The 26,861-nt window shown below is 40.6% G+C and overlaps 1 protein-coding gene across 1 annotated transcript in view; it reads right to left on the bottom strand.

The window, feature by feature from the left end:
* The window catches only part of KNTC1 (kinetochore associated 1), an 81,041-nt gene that overhangs the window by 27,049 nt on the left and 27,131 nt on the right, over window positions 1-26,861 (bottom strand). The window contains exons 26-42 of the mRNA XM_074972997.1: window positions 25,373-25,516; window positions 25,068-25,166; window positions 24,015-24,118; window positions 23,719-23,824; window positions 19,230-19,364; window positions 17,025-17,144; window positions 13,901-13,970; window positions 13,758-13,825; window positions 11,084-11,373; window positions 9,836-10,008; window positions 9,530-9,627; window positions 8,158-8,299; window positions 7,288-7,344; window positions 4,403-4,566; window positions 3,708-3,812; window positions 1,340-1,468; window positions 697-813 (exon numbers count right to left, since the gene is read on the bottom strand). Coding sequence (XP_074829098.1) covers window positions 697-813; window positions 1,340-1,468; window positions 3,708-3,812; window positions 4,403-4,566; window positions 7,288-7,344; window positions 8,158-8,299; window positions 9,530-9,627; window positions 9,836-10,008; window positions 11,084-11,373; window positions 13,758-13,825; window positions 13,901-13,970; window positions 17,025-17,144; window positions 19,230-19,364; window positions 23,719-23,824; window positions 24,015-24,118; window positions 25,068-25,166; window positions 25,373-25,516 — 2,121 coding nt within the window. The remainder of the gene's footprint in view (window positions 1-696; window positions 814-1,339; window positions 1,469-3,707; window positions 3,813-4,402; window positions 4,567-7,287; window positions 7,345-8,157; window positions 8,300-9,529; window positions 9,628-9,835; window positions 10,009-11,083; window positions 11,374-13,757; window positions 13,826-13,900; window positions 13,971-17,024; window positions 17,145-19,229; window positions 19,365-23,718; window positions 23,825-24,014; window positions 24,119-25,067; window positions 25,167-25,372; window positions 25,517-26,861) is intronic.

Here is a 26,861-nt window from a genome sequence, read left to right as displayed (position 1 = left end):
CATGGCTGTAGCGCTGCCAGCCTCTGGTACTCCAGGCAGCGCGGTAAGGGGGCAGGGAGCAGGGGGGCTGGATAGAGGGTAGGGCAGTTGGGGTGGTGGTCAGAGGTCGGGGGTGTGGATGGGGTCGGGGTGGTCAGAGGGCAGGGAACAGGGAGGTTGGATGGGGCAGGGGTCCCGGGGGGGGCAGTCAGGAAGGAGGGGGGGGGTTGGATGGGGTGACGGGCGGCAGTCAGAGGCAGGAGGTTGGATGGGGCAGTAGGGGGCAGTCAGGGGTGGAGGGATCCGGGGGTGGTCAGGGGACAGGGAGTGGTGGATGGGGCAGGAGTCCCGGGGGGGGCCGTCAGGGGGAGAGAAGCGGGCAGGGAGGGGGGATCAGATAGGAGGCGGGGGCTGGGCCACGCCTGGCTGTTTGGGGAGACACAGCCTCCCCTAACCAGCCCTCCATACAATTTTGGAAACCCAATGTGGCCCTCAGGCCAAAAAGTTTGCCTGCCCCTGTGCTAGAACCTCATTACCATGGGCCCCATTCAGCAAAGTATTTAAGCAAGATTCTTGCATGGGTCCTTCAAAGTGGTAAATTTGCCACAAATTTAAGTTCAGTGCACATCCTGAATGATATGTGTGTCCATGAAAAGCAGTATATTGGCATTTTAAATTAAGAATGTAACTGATTAAAACATTTAAAAGTATACTCACACCAAGTTTACCAAACTGGATACCCCACTCTGCATCAGTAATTAATTCCTCAAATTTTTGTCTCTCTCCTGCTTCACCATAGTGACTAGCAAGCTGCGCTCCAACCAGAGCTACTGCCTTAAAAAAAAAAGTGTGAATTAAAAAGCATGGTCTAGTGGCTAGAAAACTGGAAATCTTGAAATCTAGGTCACTGCATGACCTTGTGCAAGCCATAAATTCTGTATTTCAATTTCCCAATCTGGAAAATAAGAATAATAATCCCTACCTCCTCTTCTTTACATTAAGAACAGAGTTCAGATAGAATGAGATGTCACTAGAAACTCCTAAAACATAACTCTGGGTTTTTTAAAAATACACATATTCTCTGTCACTCTTCCCTTCTCTTTCCCCATTGCCATGTTATCTTTTAATCCTTCCCTTCTTCCTTACCTCAAGGCCCATTCCATTCTTTAAATTACTGCCTGAAAGACTTTTTCCCTTTAAATTACTGCAGGTACAAGCTTACTTCAAATTTCTGCAGAACACTTTCAAACCTTAGTGAGGCCAACTCTAATGCACTGCTACACTATGTAGTTAACGTCTCCAAGCAGCACTTTAATAGTATGTATATGCCAAGATAAGTATACTGCCTTTTCAGGCTTACCAGAATTTTGTTGTAATTGTGTCTTGTGTTGTTTATGACATTCCAGAGATTTTCAAACATATCTTCCTTGGGCAAAATTGTGCAGTAACCCAATGCCAGGTTATGATCTATCAAACGACAGTTGAAAACCTATAGACATTAAACCCACAATAAGCATACTTTAGAAGCTGCCAGTTAAATAAATGTCCAGTTGTTATGCATATCTAGTGTCCAGTTATACGAAGGTCTATTGGACTTTTAGTTAAGTTGTATAACTGTACATTACTGGATTCACAGGTAGCCTTTTAAAACCTTGATTAAATTTAAGAAGGTTGTTAGAAATAAGAGAAAAAGATCCCTTAAAATGAAAAGTACAGTAAACAGGGAGAGAGAATGCATATAGATCATACATGCCATTATTACTTTATTTCAATAGCACCTGAGGGCTCCAAATGAGATCAGATCCCATTGTACTAGTCACTGTACGTACACATAGTAAGAGACAGGTCTCCCTCTTACAATCTAAATAGACAAGACAGCCAAAGAATGGGAATACTAATTCTCCCTCTTTACAGATGAGGAACTGAGGCGGAAATATTAAGTGACTTGCTCAAGGTAACATTAGATGCCTGTGGCAGAACTGGGAACTGAAATCAAGTCTCCAGGTCTCCTGATTCCAAGTCAAGTGCCTTAACCACAAGACCAACCTTATTATTTAAAGCTGATACTACGCTCAGTTGGGGCCCGTACAGCCTAGATGTGGGATTGGAGAAGTAATAAAAGAATGCAGTAGTGAGGCTCTGGAGTGAGCGTTCTAGTATTCTTCAGAAGAGAGGGACATGGAGTGAGGAAAATGGGCTAGAGGGGGTTTCTCAGAACTCAAATCAGAGACGGGAAGGCCCCATGCAATGGTTCTTTCTGTATACATAAGAATGGCCATACTGTGTCGGACCAAAGGTCCATCCAGCCCAGTATCCTGCCTTCTGACAGTGGCCAATGCCAGGTGCCCCAGAGGGAATGAACAGAATAGGTAATCATCAAGTGATCCATCCTCTGTCGCCCATTCCCAGCTTCTGGCAAACAGAGGCTAGGGACACCATCCCTGCCCATCCTGGCTAACAGCCATTGATGGACCTATCCTCCATGAATTTATCTAGTTCTTTTTTTAACCCTGTTATAGTCTTGGCCTTCACAACATCCTCTGGCAAGGAGTTCCACAAGTTGTGCATGGTGTGCAAAAATACTTCCTTTTGTTTGTTTTAAACCTGTTGCCTATTAATTTCATTTGGTGGCCCCTAGTTCTTGTGTTACGAGAAGGAGTAAATAACACTTCCTTATTTACTTTCTCCACACTAGTCATGATTTTATAGACCTCTATCATATCCCCCCTTAGTCGTCTCTTTTCCAAGCTGAAAAGTCCCCATCTTATTAATCTCTCCTCATATGGCAGCCGTTCCATACGCCTAATAATTTTTGTTGCCCTTTTCTGAACCTTTTCCAATTCCAATATATCTTTTTTGAGATGGGGTGACCACATCTGCATGCAGTATTCAAGACGTGGGCGTACCATGGATTTATATAGAGCAATATGATATTTCTGTCTTATCTATTCCTTTCTTAAGGATTCCCAACATTCTGTTTGGTTTTTTGACTGCCGCTGCTCATTGAGTGCATGTTTTCAGAGAACTATCCACAATGACTCCACGATCTCTTTTGAGTGGTAACAGCTAATTCAGACCCCATCATTTTATATGTATAGCTGGGATTATATTTTCCAATGTGCATTATTTTGCATTTATCAACAATGAATTTCATCTGCCATTTTGTTGCCCAGTCATGCAGTTTTGAGAGATCCTTTTGTAGCTCTTCGCAGTCTGCCTGGGACTTAACTATCTTGAGTAGTTTTGTATCATCTGCAAATTTTGCCACTTCACTGTTTACCCCTTTTTCCAGATCATTTATGAATATGTTAAATAGGACTGGGCCCAGTACAGACCTCTGAGGGATACCACTATTTACCTCTCTCCAGTCTGAAAACTGACCATTTATTCCTTCCTTTTGTTTCCTATCTTTTAACCAGTTACCAATCCATGACAGAACCTTCTCTCTTATCTCATGACTGCTTACTTTGCTTAAGAGCCTTTGGTGAGGGACCCCGTCAAAGGCTTTCTGAAAATCTAAGTACACTATATCCACTGGATCCCCCTTGTCCACATGCTTGTTGACCCCCCCAAAGAACTCTAGTAGATTGGTGAAGCATGATTTCCCTTTACAAAGACCATGTTGACTATTCCCTAACAAATTATGTTCATCTATGTGTCTGACAATTTTGTTCTTTACTATAGTTTCAACCAGTTTGGCCGGTATGCTTACCTTAAGGCATGCTTACCTTGTGTAATAAGGCCAGGACAGCAGCGACAATCACTGAAGTAGACTTTTGTTTCATAGCAATAAGAAAGCTTTTGGCATCAGCTAGCATTTTGCCATCATGTAACTATTGAAAAGAAAAAAAAAAAAAAAAAAAGACAGGAAAGTAACTGTTAAGGGTTAAAAAAAAATCACTCTTACAAATTATGACTTTTTTTTGTCACTTAAGAGATATTTGCAAGTAAGTTGTAAGTTATATTTTCAGAGTGAATTAAATGTTTGAGAAACATTTCAGACTGAGAGCACTGGACACAGAAGTCCTCTGTTTATCCAGAAGAAGGATGTAATTTGGATAGTGAAACTTGCAATGTTCCCCTCACCATCCTATGGTAATATCCCTCAACCCTGATGGAAAAGAGAAGCCACCTCAGAAGAGGGAAGACAGTGGAAGGGTATGTTTGTTATCAACACCCATTCAACCCCTGGTCTCCCTAAAAAGTCTCTCAAGAGTCTCAGTTAGGATAGTGGTTTTGCAATGTGAAACTGTTGTCCATTAGAAGGGGAGACCACCAGCTTGTTTCATACAGGCAACTAAACAGCTCATCAGATGGTGATGAGATGAACTTCTAGTGAGAGGTTGTGTATCACAATACCTATTCCTCAGCCATATTTGGTAGATTTACTTTCAGTGAAATTCAGCATAGGTTTTGTCCATACCTTCTCACCCAGGCACATATCCATGTTGTTTGATACACAGTGCTGAAGACAGGATCCAAACAGACAGACTATTAGTCGCAAGGCTAACTCACACTGACTGCATTCCATTAGGTTCTGAAGCAGTGCACAGATGGGCGTTTTGACTGGCAACAGGAGGTTCTGTCCTATGGAATGTTTCACCAGAAAAAAAATGATTAGCTTATATATTAAGGAAGCTTGTATGTCAAGTCTAATTAAGTTTTTGACATTTACATTGAAAGCTGATTTCTCTCTCTCTACATTAAGGTATTCTTTGTTAAAAAATAATGATAATGGTGCAGATGATATTGGCAGGTCAATTTTAGCCTCCTTTACAAACTTCATGTTCAGAAGTTAATGCCTAAATAAAAAAAATCCTCTTTAGGTTAACAATCAGATGTTGTTTGTCAGCTGTGGACTCTTGCAGAGACAATCAGTCATTTCTGAGCAGTTCTCTTCTCTTCGCTATGAAAGGACCTACAGGGTATTATTAGTACTAATTAGCTGGTCATCTGCATCTCAAAGTGCTTTAGAAAGGAAGGTCAGTAACATTTTCTTCATTTTACAGATGAGGAAACTCAGGCGCATAAAAGTAAAAATGATCTGCCCAAGACATGCAGGTGAGTGGCAGATACAGGTCTCTTGACTCCCAATCAAGTGCCCTATCCACTGGATCATGTTGCCTCCCAAACATAGTATTAGACCAGGGGTCTCAAACACGTGGCCCGCATGCAGCCTACCTCCAGGCCAGGGGTGGGCAAACTACAGCCCGCGGGCCAGATCCCACCAGCGGGTTTGCCCCCCGTGGCCCCGTAACGCTCCCTGAAGCAGTTGGCACAACGTCCCTGCGGCCTTGGGGAGCGAGGGGGGGCAGAGGGCTCCATGCGTTGCCATGGCTTCCAGGCACCACCCCCCACATCTCCCATTGGCCAGGAATGGGGAATTGCAGCCAATGGGAGCTTCAGGGGAGGTACCTGGAGGAGCAGCAAGGCAGCACACAGAGCCCTGTGCCCTCGCCCCCCTCCCCCGGGCTGCAGGGACATGGTTCCGGCTGCTTCCTGGAGCGGAGCGGCGCAGGGGCCAGGGCAGGCAGGGAGCCTGCCCTGGCCCTGGTGCGTGCCGCTGCCACCCTGGAGCCCGCACCCCGAACCTCAACTCCCTGCCCTGAGCCCCCTGCCGCACCCTGCACTGACCCCCTGCTGCACCCCAAACCCCTCCTGCACCCTGCACCCCAACCCCCTGCCGCACCCCTCCTGCACCCCCTGGGGCAGGGAGGGGGCAGAGTTGGGGTAGAGACTTCGGGGAAGGGGTTGGAATGGGGGCAGGGAAGGGGTGGGAAGAGGCGGGGCAGTGGCAGGGCCTCATGGAAGGAGTGGAGTGGGGGCGGGGCAGGGGCAGCGAGGAGGGGGTGTCAGTGATGCGGCCCTCGTGCCAATGCACTAGTCCTCATGTGGCCCTCGTGGTCATTTGAGTTTGAGACCCCTGTAGTAGACAATTGCTTTTCTGTTTCAAGAACACTCTTCTGTGGGTTACCATAGAGTTGTATTATCTCAATCTTCTTGTTCAATCTGTATGTGAGGTCCATTTTTGGACAGTTATATTCATTTTAGATATATACAAATGGGCCTCTCCAAAAGTGCTGGACACATACAAGAGAGCCTCAGAGTATGAGCACCTCGGGAATGGAGGTTCTTCTGAAATGTTCTTAACTTTGAACAAAATGTTATGGTTGTTCTTTCAAAAGTTTACAACTGAACATTGAGTTAATACAGCTTTGAAACTTTACTATGCAGAAGAAAAATGCTGCTTTCCCATTTTTTTTTTTTTTAGTAGTTTACATTTAACACAGTACTTTACTGTATTTGCTTTCTTGTGTATGTGCGTCTCTCTGCTGCTGCCTGATTGTGTACTTCCGATTCCAAATGAGGTGTGTGGCTGACTGGTCAGTTGGTAACTATGGTGTTTGCAACTCTGAGGTTCAACTATAGAAATAAAACCCTTCCATCTTCAACCCACTCATCCACATTCAACCCATCCCTGAGGAAGCGTATAGCTTTGTGACGTGCCCTGTAAGATAACTGAGGGAGGCAGGGGTACATTTCATATTCAAGAATGAGAGATGAAGGATCGTCTTGTGGTTAAAGTACTGGATTGGAACTCAGGATAGGTTGGGTTCAATTCCCAGTTCTGTAAATTTCCTACATGGTAAACAAGTTGCTTAGGCTGTCTGTACTGCAGTTTCCCATCTTCCATTTGTATGTTATACCTCTTTCTCACCTTTTGCCTGTCTAGTCCATTTAGAATGTAAACTCTTCAGAGCAGGCGGGTGTGTTTGTACACTGCCTACAACAAGGCCCTGAGGCATTATTGTAATGCATAATGATAATACTCATTAATAATGGACCTTCCACGAAGAGCACCCTGTCCCCAGATAAAAACCTATCTAAAGACAGACAGCTCAGGCACGCAAGTTGATCAGCTGCTGGAATAAGACATGAAGAGATGGGTTCTCCAAGATGCGGAGGATTGTCTCCTATGAAGAGCTCTATAGGTCAAAACTAACACCCAGCAATAAAACAGAAAGAAGGGCAATCTCTAGAGCACAGGTACAATATAGTTACAATACAGTCACTACCGGTAACTAAATTAAAAGCTGTGTTGTGCACTGTTTTTAAGTGGTCCTCAGCTGTAGTTTATAACAGATGGTTGTGGCCATGTATGGGTATAAACATTCCATATTAGTGGGAAGTCTTAACCAATTGTTTAGCATTAAATAGGTATGTTCTTGCTTTTGTGGGATTAAATTAAACACTTAGTAACATTTTAGAGTATTTTACTCTTGTGCTTTTACTATGTCTTCATAGTACCTTTAATAAATGGACAGTTTGCCAAGCTTACAGAGTCCAAAGGATACATCTTGTTATCTGCAAATGAGACAAATATTTATGAGCAGTGCACTAAGATCTTAGCAAAGTTATAAACATTGGAAATTACTATTAAAATATTATACTTTGAAACCAATACAAAAATAAAGCTAGAAAATTAATTAGTGCCCCATTCTGACTGTAAGAGCTAGGATCTTTTCTGTGATTTTCTTGTGTATAACTGGATGTTACTTCGTAAGAGGGGAACCATTTTCTCATCTATGCCTGAAGAAATATAAACAGATTGTTTCCATTAACCCTGCTGGAGCTATGTGTAAATTCCTTTGCCTGGATGGGACTATAGATCTCAGACATTTTCCCATGTGAGGGAAAAAACAAAACCAAAACCACCACAGCCAAACACAATTTCCTTCATACTCAGAAAGTTTGATTTTCAGCTTACTAGTCAATTAGTATATCATTTATAAATAGATCTGACACTATCCAAGAATGCTTATAGATAAAAAATAAAATATTTAGAATACAATGAAATATTTATACAATGAAATATTAAGAAAATGAAAGTGTATTTACCGTTCTACACAAGAAATAAATAGTTTTAGAATATTCAGTGTTTCTGATGCATAACTGAAAATGTAAGTCTCTTGACAACACCTAATACAATGCAAAAGTCTATTCATAATTGCTGAAGTTATCAAAAACCTTTGTGAGGGGGAAGACTGGGGAATGATATCGGTTTCAAAAAAATTGTGTACTATAGGAATTATGTATATATTCCTACCTAAAAACAGTTTAATATGAAATGGGATAAAGACTGTACACTAACTCATAACATTAAGGAATAAAGATTACCAGCAACAGGCACAAGGGAAGAAATAGTTTCATATGCAACTGGGAGCGCCATCTGTGGATCAAGAACTATTCCATCTTCACTAAAGAAATCATCATAAGTCCATTCTTCATAAGGATCCTTATCAGCTCCAAAAGATGCTGCCTAAATTAACACATTGCAAAAAATATGAACAGGTAATAAAGTGCGTGTGAAGTTCCATAAAGGTATCAGCTAAAAAGTATGCATGATTGTAAAACTAATAAATTGCATGACATTACAGATCAAGTTTCCAAATTTCGGAAGAAAAGATGCTCATGTCTGAAAATATGTCCTCAAGATACTTGTTTTTGCTGGGCACTGGGAATGAAAGACATTCCCTACTTCTTTTGTGGGCATAACGCCCACTAATTTTGAAAGGGAGATGTTTTTTAATTTGGCTTTTAAAAACAAAAAACAAAAATCTTGTGTTTTTGTTTTGAATTTTCAATCCCATATATTTAATCTCAACTAATTCTCCATTGAATTAATGGAGGTTGGCCAGGTGCCCCTGTATATGTGTTTCAGGCACAATTTCCATGTGCATTATTTTTTGAAAAATACTAACCAGTGCATTAAAGTGTATTCATTTATTGTTAGCATTCCAGAGAACATTTGCATTTTCTAATACTAGTTTTCACAAGAACTAAATGGAACTGAAAATTAACCATTTAAGATTGGACTCTCGAATCCCAAATCAGGGGCTGATCAAAAGCTCATTAAAGTCAGTGGAAAGATTCCCATTGACTTCAGTGAGTTTTGCACCAGGCCATAAGTGCCTTTATTTGTTCCACCTGTTTGGTCTATGCTAGTTAGACTGTAAGATCCTTACATTTTGCGCAGCCCAAACTGCTGTTGGCCCTCAACAAACAACAAAAACAGTAACAAAGGGATAGATCAAACTCTTGAATGGTATCTTAAAGTTGTTAACTGATGGGAGCATCCCCAAGTTCTACATGTATTTATCAAAAAACCCACCACCCACATACATATCATTGTATAACCTGACCACTTTTTGTAAAAGCTTTTTCAGAATCAGTGTTCTATGATTTCAAGCTGTCTTGGCAACAGAAATTAATAGACATTACATTAAGAGTATTAATAATGGTACCCAAACAGATGTTTTGGCAAGACAAGATGCATAATATAAGATACAATCGTTTTTGTTCTGAGATATAGGAGACATGAGGCAGAGGAGTTGATAATATCATTTAGGTCTGGATGGCAGTAGCTAATTAGCATCTATGATTAGATATTCCTCGGCAAGTTGACAAAGATGCACAAACAGTGAATATTTCATAAACCATTGTAAAAGAAAAATTTAAGCCTCAAATTGTTTAAATTGGAAGATGTTACCTTTGCTATAAATCCATAGTTTTCTATTTGGCATTGCCCGTAAATTTCCTTAGCAGCCAATGTATATTTACATAGCTCCAGAGAATCTAATAACAGATCTGTGAGAAATTAAAATTATTGTCATTCTTTTATGTAAGTTATATATTCTCTATTATAAAGAAAATCACCATTTGGTGTCACCCCCTTTTACAGAGGTATGCATGCATAGAAATTCACTTTTTGTTTTCATATTTCATAGAAAAGTGATTTGTCTGAAAATCTACATTTCATCATGAACACAGATAAGAAACTATGATACTGGATTACCTGGACTGCATATTGTAGCTGCTTGGCATGCCATCTCATTTATCACTGCTGGAAAGTTCAGTCCTTCAGGTGTGATCATTGGAACGTCAGCTCCCAACATATGACAAAGCTTTTGGCAAGCTAAAAACAGCAACTTCCCTGTTTGTTCATTACAGTGATGTTCATATAAATCTCTTTAATGAAAAAAAGGGAAAATTAATGTTAGATTTTTATTTAAGATCAAACTCATAACTTGTCTTTCTTTTGAGGTATTAATATTGATCCAACAAAATCTAAGAAGTGAATTAGCTCACCAATAGGTGGTGCTGCTGGGCCTGAAATCTGAATAAACTGATATGCAAGAAAAAGGACAAGTGCTTACCTTGTCTATAACTATGGACTGTTGTGAAATTAGTTATAAATTATTTTAGTTTAACTTCCATTTTGTGCCACTTTCAGGAAGATAACTGAAAAGTAACTGAGGGCCCTAACTAAACAGGTGTGTTGATTAAAGAGTTTCAGCTACCAAATGCAGGATAGCTTAGGGTTTGGATGGTTTCCCTGTATTCATGGGACTCAGGAAGCTCAGCTATATATAGTGGCTGGCTAATATTGTCTACTTGAATGATTCTTCATCCAGTACAACAGTATTAAACTGCTATAATTAAAATACACACCCTCGCTCAGCTGTGTTACTGAGATCCTTCACCTCGGCTATCTTCACTAGGAAAGCTGCAGTGGCACAGCTGCAGTGCTCCAGCTGCACTGCGGTGGCGCTTCAGTGTAGCTATTCTCTACAGCAAGGAAAGGAGTTCTGCTGTTGCTGTAGTTAATTCGCCTCCCCGAGAGGTGGTAGCGAAGTCGACGGAAGAATAATTCTGTTGACCTAGCATTGTCTATGCTGGGGGTTAGGCCAACTTAACTATGTCGCTCAAGGGTGCAAATTTTTCACGCTCCTAGGTCGACTCACCTACATCGCTTAACTTTTTAGTGTAGACCTAGCCTTAGTAAAGATGGCATTAATAACCATGTCACGGAAAAACACACGGGGAGGCTCCAAACAATCCAAGGTGAACCTACTCTTGCAGTCTTGTACACAACACAGTATATTGCTTAAGTGGATCTGCTGTGCGGCTCCTCTTCCCTCTAGTCAATCTTGCCTTTGCATTACAGCTACCAGAGCTACTATTGCAGAGTACCAGAAATAGTTTACTGCATACTTTTTCTTACTTTAATGCTAACCAGTCCTAAACTCTTCTGAAATTTTACCTGCATATCTTTAGTGCCTCTTCAATTTTTCCAGCATCTAATGACCTCAGTGCCAGCTTTGCCCCCAACTCTTGCTCTGTCCTTTGCAGAAGCAACGCTAGTCTGTAAAGTCTTGATTCAGTGGAACGGTTCTTTGTTTTACTGTCATCTTTGGAATTTGTTGCTTGCATTTTTCTAGATTTTGCCATGGATTGGATACTTTCATAGGCTTTTATGTGCTCTTCAAGGAGCTGAGACATCAACAAATGATTCCCATAATCCTTGACTGAAATAAAGATATCAAAATCCTCCTGCAACAAAAAGTAAAATAATAGAACAGAACCTTCTTACTCATGTGACTTACTTTAGAAATTTGTTTTGTTTAAGTTTTTACAAAGTTCCAGCCTCGCCTCAGGTTTCTCACTTTTTGAGTGGGGGATACAGAGCTTAGAAGAAGCTAGAGAGCTAAAAGCTATTGAAGCTAACTTAGAATTTTACCTAACTGACTTAAAACTTAAAACTAAAACTAACAGACTAATAAACTAAGAACGAAGAAGGTTGGCACTTAGAAAACTTAGTAAACAAGCTCCGAAGCTCAGAAACACAAAACTTAGAAGAAGCAGCTTAGACGCCTCCTTGGCATGGTGGGTCACTCCTCTTATAGGGCATGGGTGCTTGAGCCCTTCTTCCATGACCAAACTTAGTTTTCTTACCCACCAAAATGTTGGGGTACACTTTATAGGTGGGTATGTTTGTATGTATGAATAACATATACCTACATATTAATAATATTAAATTAGTTTTACATTGGTTATTTTTGTTTTTCCGGTTATTTTGGTTCTTTCCTTGTGGTGTATCTGTTTACCGAGGGCATGAACGTTGGAAAGCTCCCTAAGCCAGCCTACTTTAACGCATCCTTTATCTATTTAAGTTAAAGGTTACAGCCATATATGAACCTTATGCTTAACTTATTACTATTTATCTAATCCCAAACGTATGTTTGCTAACTTTGCCTTAGCTCAACATACAGGATATGGCCTGTAGGTCCCTTGCATTACAGCCAAACTACTTTAATATAAACCTATAAACCTAATAAAACGAACAATTAAAACCACAAAAATATATATATACGCAAGCAAGCAGGCTAGCCCTATAGGCTACACTAGAAGGAGACTGGAACAGAGCACATTAACAGAAAACAGGAAAAGATTTCTGAGTTTTAATCCCAACTCTGCAAATGACTCACAGCATGGCTTTGGGCAAGTCGCTTGGAGCATGCCATAAAAGTAATGGTGAACATCAACACCACTAAGGGCATGTCTACACAGTAAGGCAATGAACATTATGGAGGTGTGATTTCTAAAGCACATTAAAGTGTTATGCATTAATTGGTTTGTGTAAACCCTGCGACCCTAAAGGTGCACAATAAAAGTTCCCTGGTGTTCTTTAATGTAAGACCATTTAAAATTGTACTATTAAGGTGCTCTGTCCATTAGACCACAATTCCTGTCTAGTAAGAATCCTAAGAATCATACTCCGAGCATGTGTCTTGCTGCACCGTGTAGATATGCCCTAACTCAAGATTAAGTGGTATGAATTTTTTTCAGCCACCAACAACATATGCCCAGGGAACTTTAGACCAGGATGGACTGATTTAAATCAGCAAGCAAGAAACCTTGATTTAAATCCATTTTAATTTTGTTTTCTTGGGCTATTTTCCCAAAGAAAGGTTCATTCTCATTGATTTGCAACTAAATATAGTTTTTACACTAAGTTTCACACTTCACTTTTTGCTAACCAGGAGGATATACTATATCTATACATATTTATTTAAGCAGTTATAAAGCTCAAGATACATTTATTCAAAATTCTTAATTTTTACGTTTTTTATTATGTTAGAAATGGGAGTCACATTTCTTATTTACTATATGATTTTTTATTCACAACTTCTGTCAAGCTGCATTTAGATGGAAATTGGAATTAAATTAAAAGTGTTCTCTCTGCACCTGCTAGCTAAACTGCAACGAAAAGTAATTAAGGCAAAATCATTTCTGCACAACAGAAACTGGAAGTATTCACATTTGAAAAACTGTAAATACCAACATCTTTGTAAAGACTGAAAATAATATAGATACTGAATATAGTACATGATATTTGAGACATTTAATAAAATTTGAGCTGATATTTCCCCCCTGATTCTGTATATAATTAAATAATCAGAAGCCTTTAACTCATAAAAATTTGAGGAGGGCTTATTGATGCAGCACATTAGTTTTATTAAATTTAAGTTATACTAAGTTTAGGTCTTAACATAGGTTGTCATAATTTCAAATTAAAAATAAACCTGTTTAAAAGTAAAAAAGAGAAACATATTTAATGTAAATAAAATCAGAGTTAATGTATATTTTTTAAAAAATATATATATTTATTTTATCCACTCTGCTTTACATTCCCTAAAATACTAGCATGGAAATAATATTTTAAATGACAAAATCTGTTGATCAATCTTCATCATCCATAGCCATTTGAACATTTTAAATTTATTTGTAAGCCACTATTACACACAGAGAACATAGTAAAATAGTAGCTAAAATTACATTTTAATAGGATGGATTTTTAAAAATGCATCATTTAATAACATTACTCAGGGTAATTTCAAACTTATTTTAATTTCTTGTAACTATAAAATACTTACCTGCAAGCTAGCAAGTGTTTCAAACATTTTTAAGTTTGCTTTACATTCATCTTCCTTCAGAGGATTTTCTGTAAGATAGGAAAAATAGTTACTTATTGAGCTACTTACCGGGACAATATATAAAGGGGTAAGTTACAACTTACCTTTCTGAATGCTAAGCAGGAATTTAAGAACCTCCACAAGTGTCTTTGTTACACACATTTGTGTTTTGTGCTGGAAAAAAAAAAGTGATAAGTTAATATTTCATTTGGCCTTTTGTGGGTAAATAGTCTTAGGTATACAGCTCAGATTAACTAATTCTGCTGCCATCACAATTACATCTAATATAGGCAATATTCAGACATTACTACCAATGTCAGGTAGAGACCTCTCAAGCTTTCATTATAGTGAAGACATGGTCAAGACTACTTATTTTTCTAGGATTTATATTACTGAATCCAAAAGCAAAGGAAACAGAAATTCAATAATACAAATATGTATACTTTGTACATGTAACATTGTAGTACCAAAATTATTTACCATAGTCACAGCAATTTACTGGATTATAAGTGAGATTTGGAAAAACAAAACAACACAACACACACCTGGTAATTTAATTAGACAAAAACAAAATCAAGAGCCTAGAATAGCCATTTTTAAAATACATTTTATTCTTACTAGTGAAAGTGCATATCCATAACTTGCAAGTATTGAAAGAGAAGGTTACTCACCTTTTAACTCCCCTCGGTGGGCAGCGATCAATCCAGCGGGGGTCGCAATAGTATAGACACGATAAATCAACCGCTGAGTGCTCTCCCATCGACTCCGATACTCCACCAGAATGAGAAGCGCAAGTGGAGTCGACGGGAGAGCGTCAGCTGTCAACTTACCGCAGTGAAGACACGGCGGTAAGTAGATCTAAGTTCGTAGACTTCAGCTATGGTATTCACGTAGCTGAAGTTGCATATCTTAGATCGACCCTGCACGGTAGCATAGACAAGCCCTGAGGTTCTTCGAGATGGTTGTCCCTGTGGTTGCTCCACTTTAGGTGTCTTCGTGCCCTGTACTTCTAGTCGGAGACTTGTGGTAGCAGTGCCCCAGTTGGCCGCACACGCACGGCAGCCATCTTGTGCCACTCTGAGCGGTTACCCCGCACATGCAACCAACCATTACCCAGTTCCTTCTTTCTACACCCAGAGGATCAAGCTGAAACTCCAAAGTAGAGCGGAGGAGGACGGGTAGTGCAGCACCCACAGGGACAACCATCTCGAACAACCTCAGTTACTGCACAAGGTGAGTTACCTTCTCTTCTTCTTCGAGGATTGTCCCTGTGGGCGCTCCACTTTAGGTGACTGAAGAGCAGTGTCCCTCGGTGGAGAGAAGGGGCTTTGGAGTTGATGTATACATGGTGGAAAGCACCAATAGTTCAAAGTGAGCATCTGCAGCTGACTGCTGTTCCAGGGCATAATGTTTGATGAAAGTATGGGGCGATGCCCAGGTCGCTGCTTTACAAATATCAGTGATGGGTACATCTTTGAGAAAGGCTATCGATGTGGACATAGCTGTAGTGGAGTGTGTGCGAAGTCCAGAAGAACTTGCAGATTGTAATTTTGGTAACATAACTGGATACAATTAGAGACCCATTTAGAAAGTCTCTGTTTGGAAATGGTTTGGCCTCTTGATCGTTCTGTTGTGGATATGAATAGCCTGGACAATTTCCTGAATGTTTTTGTTCTCTCTACATAGAACGCCAGTGCTCTGCGAATGTCTAGTTTGTGGAGGGACGCCTCCCTGTTATCTGTGTGCAGCTTGGGAAAGAATACAGATAAGTAAATGGGTTCGTTGAGATGGAAGAGGGAGGTGACCTTGGGTATGAATTTAGGGTGTGGGCCACAGCACTGCTCTGTGCCTGAGGTTTGTTTGGTTCCCTCGGAGTTGAGCTAGGAGGCTTAGTTTTGCTCCTATGAGAGCTAGACTGCACCAGGTCTTTTGCTCCTCGGGACGTCTCGGTACCGGATGGCCCCGGTGCCTCGCAGTCCAGAGCTCTTGGTGCCATCGGTACTGGGGCAGTTTTTGTGGTCGGAGATCGCTTTCAAGGAGGCAAATCATGGTGTGGCGAAGAGTGAGAGCACTTTTTTGTGGCTTTTTTAGGACCAAGGACCTTACCTGCAGGTGAGGACTGGCGAGGTGGTGTCCTGGACTTGGGGTCGGAGGCAGGTCAGAGGGATCTCTCCATCATCAATAGTTTTAGTTGACGGTTCCTAGCCTTCCTTGTCCTCGCTGTGAATTTCTTGCAGTGGGGACACTTGGGAAAGGTGTGTCTCCCTCAGGCAACAGACACACTGCGCGTGGCTGTCGGCCACTGGTAATGAAAGTCTACAGGTCAGACAGCGTTTGAAACCTGGAGAGCCAGGCATGTCCAAGAGGCTAAACTGAATAGAGAATGGGAATAATCCCTGTCTAATGCCTTTTGGGCAACTGCCCGCCTGAGGCGGGGAGAAAAAAAAGGGGGGATTTTTTTTTTTTAAATGGTAGACAGAACAAAAATGAAAGGAGAAATCAATAACGAGGGAAATAACTAAGAAAGGGAAAGAAATTAGAGGAATATGAGAGATGTTAAGGGTGCTGCTATTGTTCCAACCGAAACCAAAGGCGGTAGAGCAGGAACTGGGTAACAATTGGTTGTGCGCATGGTGTAACCACTCGGAGCAGTGCGAGACAGCTGCCGTGCGTGCGCGGCCAACCGGGGAACTGCTACCATAAGTCTCCGACTAGAAGCTCAGGGCACCAAGACACCTAAAGTGGAGCACCCACAGGGACACTCCTCGAAGAAGAACTTTATGTAATTTTGGCACATATCAATGCTATACCATTTACAAACTTTTTTTAGATCTTAGACAAAATTTATTTTAAAATTATTTGAGCCATATTTGTTTGTTAAATCCTGAATTTACAGCTGGGTAAAATTAGCTGTAATGCATTAGGATTTACATTTGTAATTTAATTAATACTCATGGGAGGCAACTATGCAGGTCTCTGTACCAAGATGAAATGTGCCTCAAAAATATGGGGAACATTTCTGACAAAGTGGTTTTACCTTACATCATTTGCTTTTTTACAAATGGATGAATGGATACAGAAAGCAAAAGATATGCACCTTCATATCTCTGAAAGATACATTAGCTTTTACCAATTCTCCATTAATCACCCTCTTTTTCTATGTGTGCTAAAAGCAGCATTTAGAATGCTCAACGTACATGTATTTTGTGAAGTGAAATTAGTTAGTACCTCTTCAGAATTATCTGCTTCTTTCTGTAATACCAGTCTTGCCCATATAGACAATCTCTCTGCAACTTTCTCCGCTTCAGCAAGAGGCAGAGATTTTAATAAGTTTAGAGATTCCTCTCCCTGAAAACAAAAAGTTATAAGGTATAAGTCAAAAATAGTTTGACAAGACTTAGTATTTGCTGTTGAAAGAACTTCAATTTTCTTGTTAGTTATCTTATGCATATTATCTCATCTCTTTACTGTCTGACATTATAATGGTGCCCCACCAGATGAGAGACTTTTTAAGTTCAATTTACAACTTGGGGCGTCTATTAACTCTCCCCTTTTATAGAACAGACAGTTTGCCATAACATACAAACTCTCTAACATCCCAGAATAGTTTTTAGCATGTGTAGATCCTTTGATTCAGAGATCTGAGGGCAGCTAAACTGCAAGTTTATTTGTTGATAATTACAACAGGTAAAGAAAAAAGCAATTTCTTTAAGACTTCTTGCAAAACCGTTGATTAGATAGCATTTGTACATTTACAGCACTACACAAGTATGACTACTTTTATTACCACATGCTGGTAAGAAGGTGGAATAGCAGAAGTTGGTTAGTGTTGAAAAAGTGATTTTCAGATTTTTAAGGTCGGAAACTGTACTTTGGAGGGGGCCTGTCTGGTTCCTTTCCTCAGTTAGAGGAGCCTACCACACTGCAGGTCCATTACAAGGAGGAATATCCTAGACCCAGATCCTGATATGCAAGAATAATCATAGATAAGGCTACCTTTATGTCACGGAGGTCGTGGAAGTCACGGAATCCATGACTTCCAGAGATCTCCCTGACATTCTCCGCATCAGCCGCAGGGGCTGTGGGACTCTGGGGCTGGCAGCCAGCAGGGCCCTGGCAGGGTTCCAGTGACAGTAGTAACAGGGGGGAAACCTCCTCAAGGTTCCAGTGATAGGTGACAGCCTTGTGTGGGGGGAAAGGGGAAACCTCCAGTGAGTGGCTCGGGGCGTCCCATTTTCTCTTTGGGAAATATGTTCACCCTGGAGCTTCCAGCTGCCGCAGGCAGAAGGGGAACCTCACAACTCCCGGTCACCACGGTGGCGGGGGAAACCATGCAGCTGCAGCAACAAAAGTCTCAGACAGGTCACGGCTTCCATGAATTTTTGTTTATTGCCAGTGACCTGTCCATGACTTTTACTAAAAATAACGATGACAAAATCTTAGCCTTAAATCATAGATAAAGGTGACCAGCAATTCAATGACTAAACAGTCTCCTATCATAATGCAGCAGTACTAAAGCCTTGAATTCCCTACTAATGCATGCTGAAGGTTCAGCACATTCCTGAGTTCCACTAACATCAATCGGACTTAAGGATGTGCTTAAGTGCTTTGGTGAACTGTGACCTAAATTGTCCAGTCAGAAAGCTCTGCAGAAGAGGAAACCACTTGCTAGTCACAGGGATGCAGAAGGAGGGTGTTTGTGCTAGTACAGAGTTGCTCAATACCCCTTCCCACAAAAAATGGTTTGTGACATACTCCAACTCTTAGGCTCTCTTTAAAACATGGAAACTGACTGGTTTTGTAGTGATAAACACGCATTTTTTCATGGTTTGTGTGTATAAAAACATCTTCTGTATTTTCCACAGTATGCATCCGATGAAGTGAGCTGTAGCTCACGAAAGCTTATGCTCAAATAAATTGGTTAGTCTCTAAGGTGCCACAAGTACTCCTTTTCTTTTTGTGTCAAATATGGCAATTCTGCCAAGCCAGAAATGACTTTTTTTTTTTCTTGCTGTCTTGGAGAAAGTCAACCACACTCAACAGCAACTGCAGAAAAGCTTCTTAGAAGATTTCTAGCATACCTTATTTTAGCATACACTGTTTTCATCCTTTCTGGCAGTGAATGAAGGAGGATTTACCATGTTTTACACTTTATGTCAAAACATGGTAGTTTCTGTAGTGTACACATGCTTTCAGTGACTATGCATTAGTTCATGGAAAACCATGATAAATTTAACTTACTCATATCTTAGTCTATATATATAGGCTTGATTTTCAATACTATCATACTGGCTACAACCAGTGTTAGTAGTATGATTGAATGAATTGCATACACAGATGTTTGTCAAACTGCAGTAACTGTGCACAGTTCTGAAAAATAGGCCCCAAGTATTTTTAAATGTAGAGATCAAATGACTACTAAAACTTTCATACCCTATTTCGATCAATCAGGTCCACCATCCTCAAAATATAGACTTCCACACTTGGCAACATGTATGCTGCTACAATGTTCAAAGCATCTTCCAAAGAAGTAGGGGTATCTTGTTTAAGAATGTATTTCACGAGTCTCTGAAACAAGAAAACAGACATGGATACTAAATCTTGCTGGAAATGTTTAGAAGTAGAACTGCCAGGGCCTTGACTCCCTGCCTGAGCTTTTCCCCAATGCTGGAGCCTTTCATTACAGCAGGGAAAAGCTCTGGCATCAGGGAGGCAGCAGTACACTACGCTGCTAAAAATAGCAGTGTAGATGTGGGAGGCAGTCCCTGGACATGTAGAGAGCCATGCAGGGTACATACCGTAAAGTTCTAGTGCATCTGCATTTTACTTGCCTAAGCAGTGCCTCACCAACTACACTGCTATTTATACCCATCTTAGCTGGGCTGTGATGCTGAGCCAGCAAGGGTTAAAACAACCAGCAGGCTGCATGACCCAAACATAACCTTTAAGGACATATTAGAAGAGTACTGAAATGGTAAACAGGGCCATTCTTTGTGGATAGTTAGAAAAGCCATGTTAAATAGACTACAGTCCTTGAAATGTAGGCCTGTATTGTTAGAGAATTAAGAATAGATACTAATTGTATTTATCTGTGTTTACCTATATCTTCTTAGAAGTTTAACAATGTGATCTAATTTAGCTTGCAGATGCTAAACTTCTGTTCCTGTCAATGATGTTTCATGACTATATTCTATTGATTCAGAAATCAAAAGGGGATATTAATATTTAGATGGAACGTGTGGTGTAATATAATTGTCTTCATTTGTCTTTGAAATTTGTAGTAGACTACCTGTGAACTGTCTGATGGTTAATTGTCTTATGCTAATGCAGCGTTTCCCAAACTTTTTTGGCCACGGAACACTTTTTAGCCTTTTACGGAACACTTATATTATTTTGTAGTCGTTTGGTTTTCAAATAAAAAATTGCGTTATTTATGCTCAAATATATTTTATTTTATAAAACAAAGCAAAAATACAAATTTAAAATAACTTGAACTAACAATTTCTAACGGGAAAGGACGTATAAAGTAGTACAAAAATCAAGTGCAAGGGTCAAAATTAAATTCTAGATTCTTTCACGGAACACCTATTCACATTGTGTGGCACACCAGTGTTCCGTGGAACAGTTTGGGAAACGCTGTGCTAATGAATGCAACTAGTTTCTGGTGTAAGCCTAGGAAATAGGAATTAGCTTCAAAGCAACAATATACATTACCTATTCTTCAGCCAAGGAAGCCCTGCTGTGACCACAGCTTGCTTCCACTAGAAAGGAAGTCGTACCTGATCCTGTTTTATCTCAGATCTGCTTAAATTTTGTCACGGAAAGTCTAAGTCACAAGACTGAGGTCTCCAGGTCTACTCTGGATTATCTCTGCAATTTCTCAAGGAAGAATTTGAAAAAACTATGCACATGGACAGCCTATTGGACTATAACCTTTTAAATTGATTCTAGAAGGATTTTTACAAATCAGCAACCTCACCACTTCTGCTATGAAACTGACCTAAGAACTGTATTCATATATGTATGTATAATGATCTTTAACCATCACAATACTTTTTTTTTTAATAAATCTTAGATTTAGTTAATAAGGATTGGCTGTAAGCATGTACGTGGGTAAGATCTGAAATATTCACTGACCTGGTGGGTAATGATCTCTTGGGATTGGTAGAACTTCATATATGGCAAATAAGGCTTTCAGTAACTCTCACTATATTAGACTTGACTGTCTGGAGGGGAGCCAAAGGTTGGAATGCTTAAATGGAACTGTATTTTGGCTTCTTGATAACCAGTAAGCATTACAGAAGCTATTTAGTTACTGGCTTGGTAAAATCTAATTACAGATAGGATCCTATCAAATTCATGGTCCATTTTCGTCAATTTCATGGTCATATGATTTAAAAAAAAATAAAAAAATCATGATTTCAGCTATTTAAATCTGAATTTTCACGGTGTTGTAATCGTAGGGGTCCTGACCCAAAAAGGAGATGTGGGGGAGAGGCGGTCGTAAGGTTTTCATGTGGGGGGGGGGGGTGTAGCGGTACTTCTACCCTTACTTCTGCACTGCTGCTGGCGGCAGCACTGCCTTCAGAGCTGGGCAGCTGGAGAGCGGTGACTGATGGTGGGGATCCCAGCTCTGAAAGCAGAGCCAGTGTCAGCAGCAGTGCAGAAGAACATAAGAATGGCCAGACTGGGTCAGACCAAAGGTCCGTCCAGCCCAGTATCCTGTCTACCAACAGTGGCCAGTGCCAGGTGCCCCAGAGGAAGTGAACCTAACAGGTAATGATCTAGTGATCTCTCTCCTGCCATTCATCTCCACCCTCTGACAAACAGAGGCTAGGGACACCATTCCTTACCCATCCTGGCTAATAGCCATTAATGGACTTAACCTCCATGAATTTAGCCAGTTCTCTTTTAAACCCTGTTACAGTCCTAGCCTTCACAACCTCCTCAGGCAAGGAGTTCCACGGGTTGACTGTGCGCTGAGTGAAGAAGAACTTCCTTTTATTTGTTTTAAACCTGCTACCCATTAATTTCATTTGGTGGCCCCTAGTTCTTATATTATGGGAACAAGTAAATAACTTTTCCTTATTCACTTTCTCCACACCACTCATGATTTTATATACCTCGATCATATCCCCCCTTAGTCTCCTCTTTTCCAAGCTGAAAAGTCCTAGCCTCTTTAATCTCTCCTCACAATGGACTGGTTCCAAACTGCTAATCATTTTAGTTGCCCTTTTCTGAACCTTTTCTAATGCCAGTATATCTTTTTTGAGATGAGGGGACCACATCTGTATGCAGTATTCAAGATGTGGGCGTACCATGGATTTATATAAGGGCAATAAGATATTCTCCATCTTATTCTCTATCCCTTTTTTAATGATTCCTAACATCCCGTTTGCTTTTTTGACTGCTGCTGCACACTGCGTGGACGTCTTCAGAGAACTATTCACGATGACTCCAAGATCTTTTTCCTCATTAGTTGTAGCTAAATTAGCCCCCATCATACTGTATGTGTAGTTGGGGTTATTTTTTCCAATGTGCATTACTTTATATTTATCCACATTAAAGGATGGCATGGTATGGTATTGCCACCCTTAGTTCTGCGCTGCTGCCTGCAGAACTGGGCCCTCAGTCAGCAGCCACCACTCTCTGGCTGCCCAGCTCTGAAGGCAGCAGCGCAGAAGTAAGGGTGGCATGGTACAGTATTGCCACCCTTATTTCTGCACTGCTGTTGATGGGGCACTGCCTTCAGAGCTGGGTGCCTAGCCAACAGCCGCTGCCCCTCAGCTGCCCAGCTCTGAAGGCAGTGCAGAAGTAAGGGTGGCAGTACTGCAACCTCCCTAAAATAACCTTGCGACCCCCTGCAACTCCCTTTTGGGTCAGGACCTCCAATTTGAGAAACACTGGTCTCCCCCATGAAAACTGTAAGTATAGGGGAAACTTATACAAAAGACCAGATTTCACAGGAGGAGGCCAGATTTCATGGTCCGTGACGCATTTTTCATGGCCGCGAATTTGGTGGGGCCCTAATTATAGAATAAACCACTAGTCTTGAGGTTGTTTGCCCTATTCTTTGCAGTTTGCCTGATTAAGCATTCTCACTATAGGCCTCCAGTGACCATGGCCACATGGGTGTTCAGTGTCTCTATTCTACACCTCGCCATAAGTGTAGACAGAGCCCAAGGGACATGAGAAATGCTAGAGATCTAATCTCTAGTTGTCTGAGAATTGCCGCTGATGCATTGGGGCGGGTGGGGGTATGAAGCAGACTAAGACTGCTTTTCAAATACCTTGCAGAGATCTGTATTGAATAGAGTTTTTCTTTACCAAGCATCTCATTAAGAAAAAGGACAGTACACCAAACCACAGGTAGTTACAAAAGCCCATTTGGATTAGAAAATGCAGGACTACATTTTCTTTCTTTTGTAACCATCTCATTCATATTATTTGTGTTTGGTTCCTTTGTACAGGATAATAGCCTGTGGTAGCATTAACAGTGGAAAGAACTAATAAGCACCTTTCTGAACATGTCTCAACAGTAGACTACAAATGCTCACTTCTAATCCAGCCAACAAGCTATTTTAGTAGTTCTTAAATTTTCCTGTCTCCCAAAAGCAGGAGAATGAGGACTAAAAGTTACATTTACTTTGCTGATTTTATTTTTACTTGTTCTGGATTGTCTTTGTGTGGTCTGATTGTTTTCAGTAGAGCTCGGCTCTCATTTAGACTATCTAAAGGAAGAGGCCCGACTTTTCAAAAGAAATAACAGAACAATGGGAGCTGCTGGGTGCTAAGAGCTTTTCAAAGTCTGGCCCCTAAAGTCTTGTCAAAATACTCAAAGCCTTGTGTAGTAATCTTTATTTGAATATATATCACAGAAGCAAAGTAAAAATATAAATAAAAATAGTATCTCTCCACTTACCATTATCATCTGTTTGTCCTTTAAAAGATTAGTATCTCTTATTCCATAGCCCCGTAACAGCTTCTTCATCTCCATCAGTCTGGAACTTTCCTGCAATAACTTCACTCTACAAATAGATGTGTCACTATTATTAATAGCTTTGCTTCTTCTTACTGCATAATTTCTTAAAAATAAAGGTAAAAGAGTTCTACCCTGAATTCTAATTGAAAGAAAAAACAAAAACAAAAAAAAAAGAGTAAAATATCTTACAAGATTTTGAAGAGATAGGTGTTAGGAGTTAAGTAATGTTCCCTTACTTGACATGTTTCATTTCCAAATGCTGCTTCACCAGCTGCTCCACAGCGGCACTCCAAGGCACCACAGCACCATGCATTATCTGCAGTACTGCATCAAATATCAGCTGCAAAGAAATCCAAATTTCTATGAAAACAAAGCTCTATATTACATAATTCCTTCAAGTATAGTTTAGCCATGACTCAGTTAGATATGGAAGGTTTCTCCCTTCTCAAACTCCATTCATACAAGGAGGTATCCCCAAGTTTTACACAACACAGACACACCCTGAAAGCCTTCAAACTATCAGAATAATTTATAGCCCAATTCTATTAGAGTTCCACATGCAGATCTCCCATTGATGTTATAGCTGTGTTTTATATTTTTAAAGTTTTCTAAGATGTATGCTTTATTTTTTTCTATGTTTCTGTCTTTTGGCAACCTTATTAAAAGGGATTAGAGAGCTTCTTCCAAAAATTTTAAATAAAATATTAAATCATGCAAGGTGTGCTACAAGGTTGTATAAAGTTCTTGAAGGTAGGTCTAATTGTTGTTAAATGACTAAAAGACTCAGGAAGTTGCTCCTGCAATGCTTCCAAAAATGTATATGTACCTTAACACAGTATTACACGAGAAAAAGAATTGCTGATAATGAAACAACTCTTCTAAAAGATAAACCTAAAACTACAAAGCCATGGTGACTGAGGTAATCCTGGTGGCTCAATGATAATGCAATGCACAACCACACTGGATGCTCTCCAAAATGGCACCACTGTGATCCCCCCCGAAATCATGAAAATTGAGGGTGCTCTGCACCTTGCAGAAGGCCACTTGCATAACTACCCAGGACAGCTGGAAAGCAGAAAAAAAACCAGCTTTAACTAAAGAGAAAGGGAAAAGGCACCAGATGAAGCAAAGAATCCTCTTAGGACTGACTGAAATGCAGGATGGTATTTGGCCCATCCCTTACTCCTACCACGCAATGTATTCTGTTCTTGAATATAAACATAATTTTTTCATTCATAACATAACAAACAAGCTTAAAATCCACTTGTACATTAATTTAATGTACTTACATCTGTATCAGATATGCAGCCAATGACAGCTATTGCCTTTGCCTCCCACGCAGTTTCAAACACGGATGTAGATCGTGTACAACAACGTTCTAGCAAGTCCTGAGTATTTTGATAAATAAAGTTCAATATTAAACATTCAGAATTATGGCAGGAGCATTCCATAATTTAAACAACACTAAGGACCAGATTTTTTCATTCAAGGATATCAGAAGCTGGCCCTAAATTGTAAGAATATATAGCAAACAATCATACTTGATTTCTTGCCTAAAATAACATCCCTTTAAAAAGGGAGGGAAAATGGATACCTTTATATACCGCAAGAGAAGTTCATCCTGTTGTAGATTATGTTCCCATATGTATGGCTTTATAAACTTCTCCAAAATGGATGGAATGAGCTCTGGTGCCAAAACTTTATCAAACATGCGGAATACTATTGTACTTGCATTCTCCTAGGGGGCAGAAAAACAGTTATGGAAACACAAGCTCCAGAGCATGTTAGAACAGCACAACGAACAGCATTCTTCCTTCATTTCTTTAAGGGCCTTATCCAATGCCCACTGAAGTCAAAGGAAAAACTTCAGGCCCTAACGTTCATTGCCCAGCCCAAAGAAAACCAACCCCCCTACAGACTTCTTCCACAAAGCCTTCTTGTGTTGAGCTAAACTTTTGATTTCTCCTCCACTACAAGCTTGTACTGTCACCCAATAGACACTATCAGAAACTGTAAACTAATAGGGGAAGGGACGATGCCTAATCACATATATATAGCAGTTTATATCTTGAAAGCATTTCCATGCAATAAACATACTTCATGACACCCTTTTGTGGTGGTTTAATATTATTATTCCTGTGGAACTCTCTTCCAGAGGATGTTGTGAAGGCCAAGACTACAACAGGGTTCAAAAAAGAACTAGATAAATTCATGGAGGATAGGTCCATCAATGGCTATTCACTGGGATGGGATCCCTAGCCTCTGTTTCCAAAAAGCTGGGAATGGGCGACAGGGAATGGATCACTTGATGACTACCTGTTCTATTAATTCCCTCTGAAGTACCTAGCAGGGGCCACTATCTGAAGACAGGATACTGGGCTAGATGGACCTTTGGTCTGATCCAGTATGGCCTTTCTTATGTATAGGGAAAGCAAGGCACAGCAAGATTAAATGATCTACCCAAAGTCAAAGGCCTTGTCTACACTTGCAGCAGCATGTAGGGTACATGTAGCTACTTGATATGGACACACTGGCAAAATGAGGACAGACACATGCATGGAATTAAACAGCAGGTCACAACTTTAACACAATGGAGGGGCGCTACCTGCCCATCACCCATATTCTCTTATACCAGGCATTTAATTGGTTCCAGTGCAGGGGTTACAGGGCTCCTTACTACATAACCCATAACACAGGGTAAGCTCTACTCAGCCAATCTTTCAGGCCTGAGCTCCAAGTCTCATCACCCTCCCCACCACGAGGAAGACAGAGGGTGTAGTAGGGTGAGGACCTTGGCTCTCAAGGGTCACGAGGTCTGACCCTGGACCGCAAAGGCCACTAGGTCTCACCCTATCACTTGAGCCCGAGGCCCAGTACCAAAATCCCAGGTCTTTTACCTCTGGGAACCGTTCATGGTATTCTCTTAACTGCACTAGAAACCCAACGCAAGTTGTGATGAATAAACAACTCCACCCCAATACCTGTTAGGTACTGTAGAGGGGCAAGCACCCCGCTCTGGGGAGAAAGGGGTTAAAACCAGCTCTGGGAAAGAGTTGCCCCAAGGAGCCAATCAGGTGAAGGCA

Source organism: Natator depressus, chromosome 15 (genome assembly GCF_965152275.1).
Source record: "Natator depressus isolate rNatDep1 chromosome 15, rNatDep2.hap1, whole genome shotgun sequence".
Taxonomy (NCBI): Eukaryota; Metazoa; Chordata; order Testudines; family Cheloniidae; genus Natator; species Natator depressus.
Note: the sequence above shows the minus strand (reverse complement) of the source record. Positions and strands in the feature narration are given on the sequence as shown.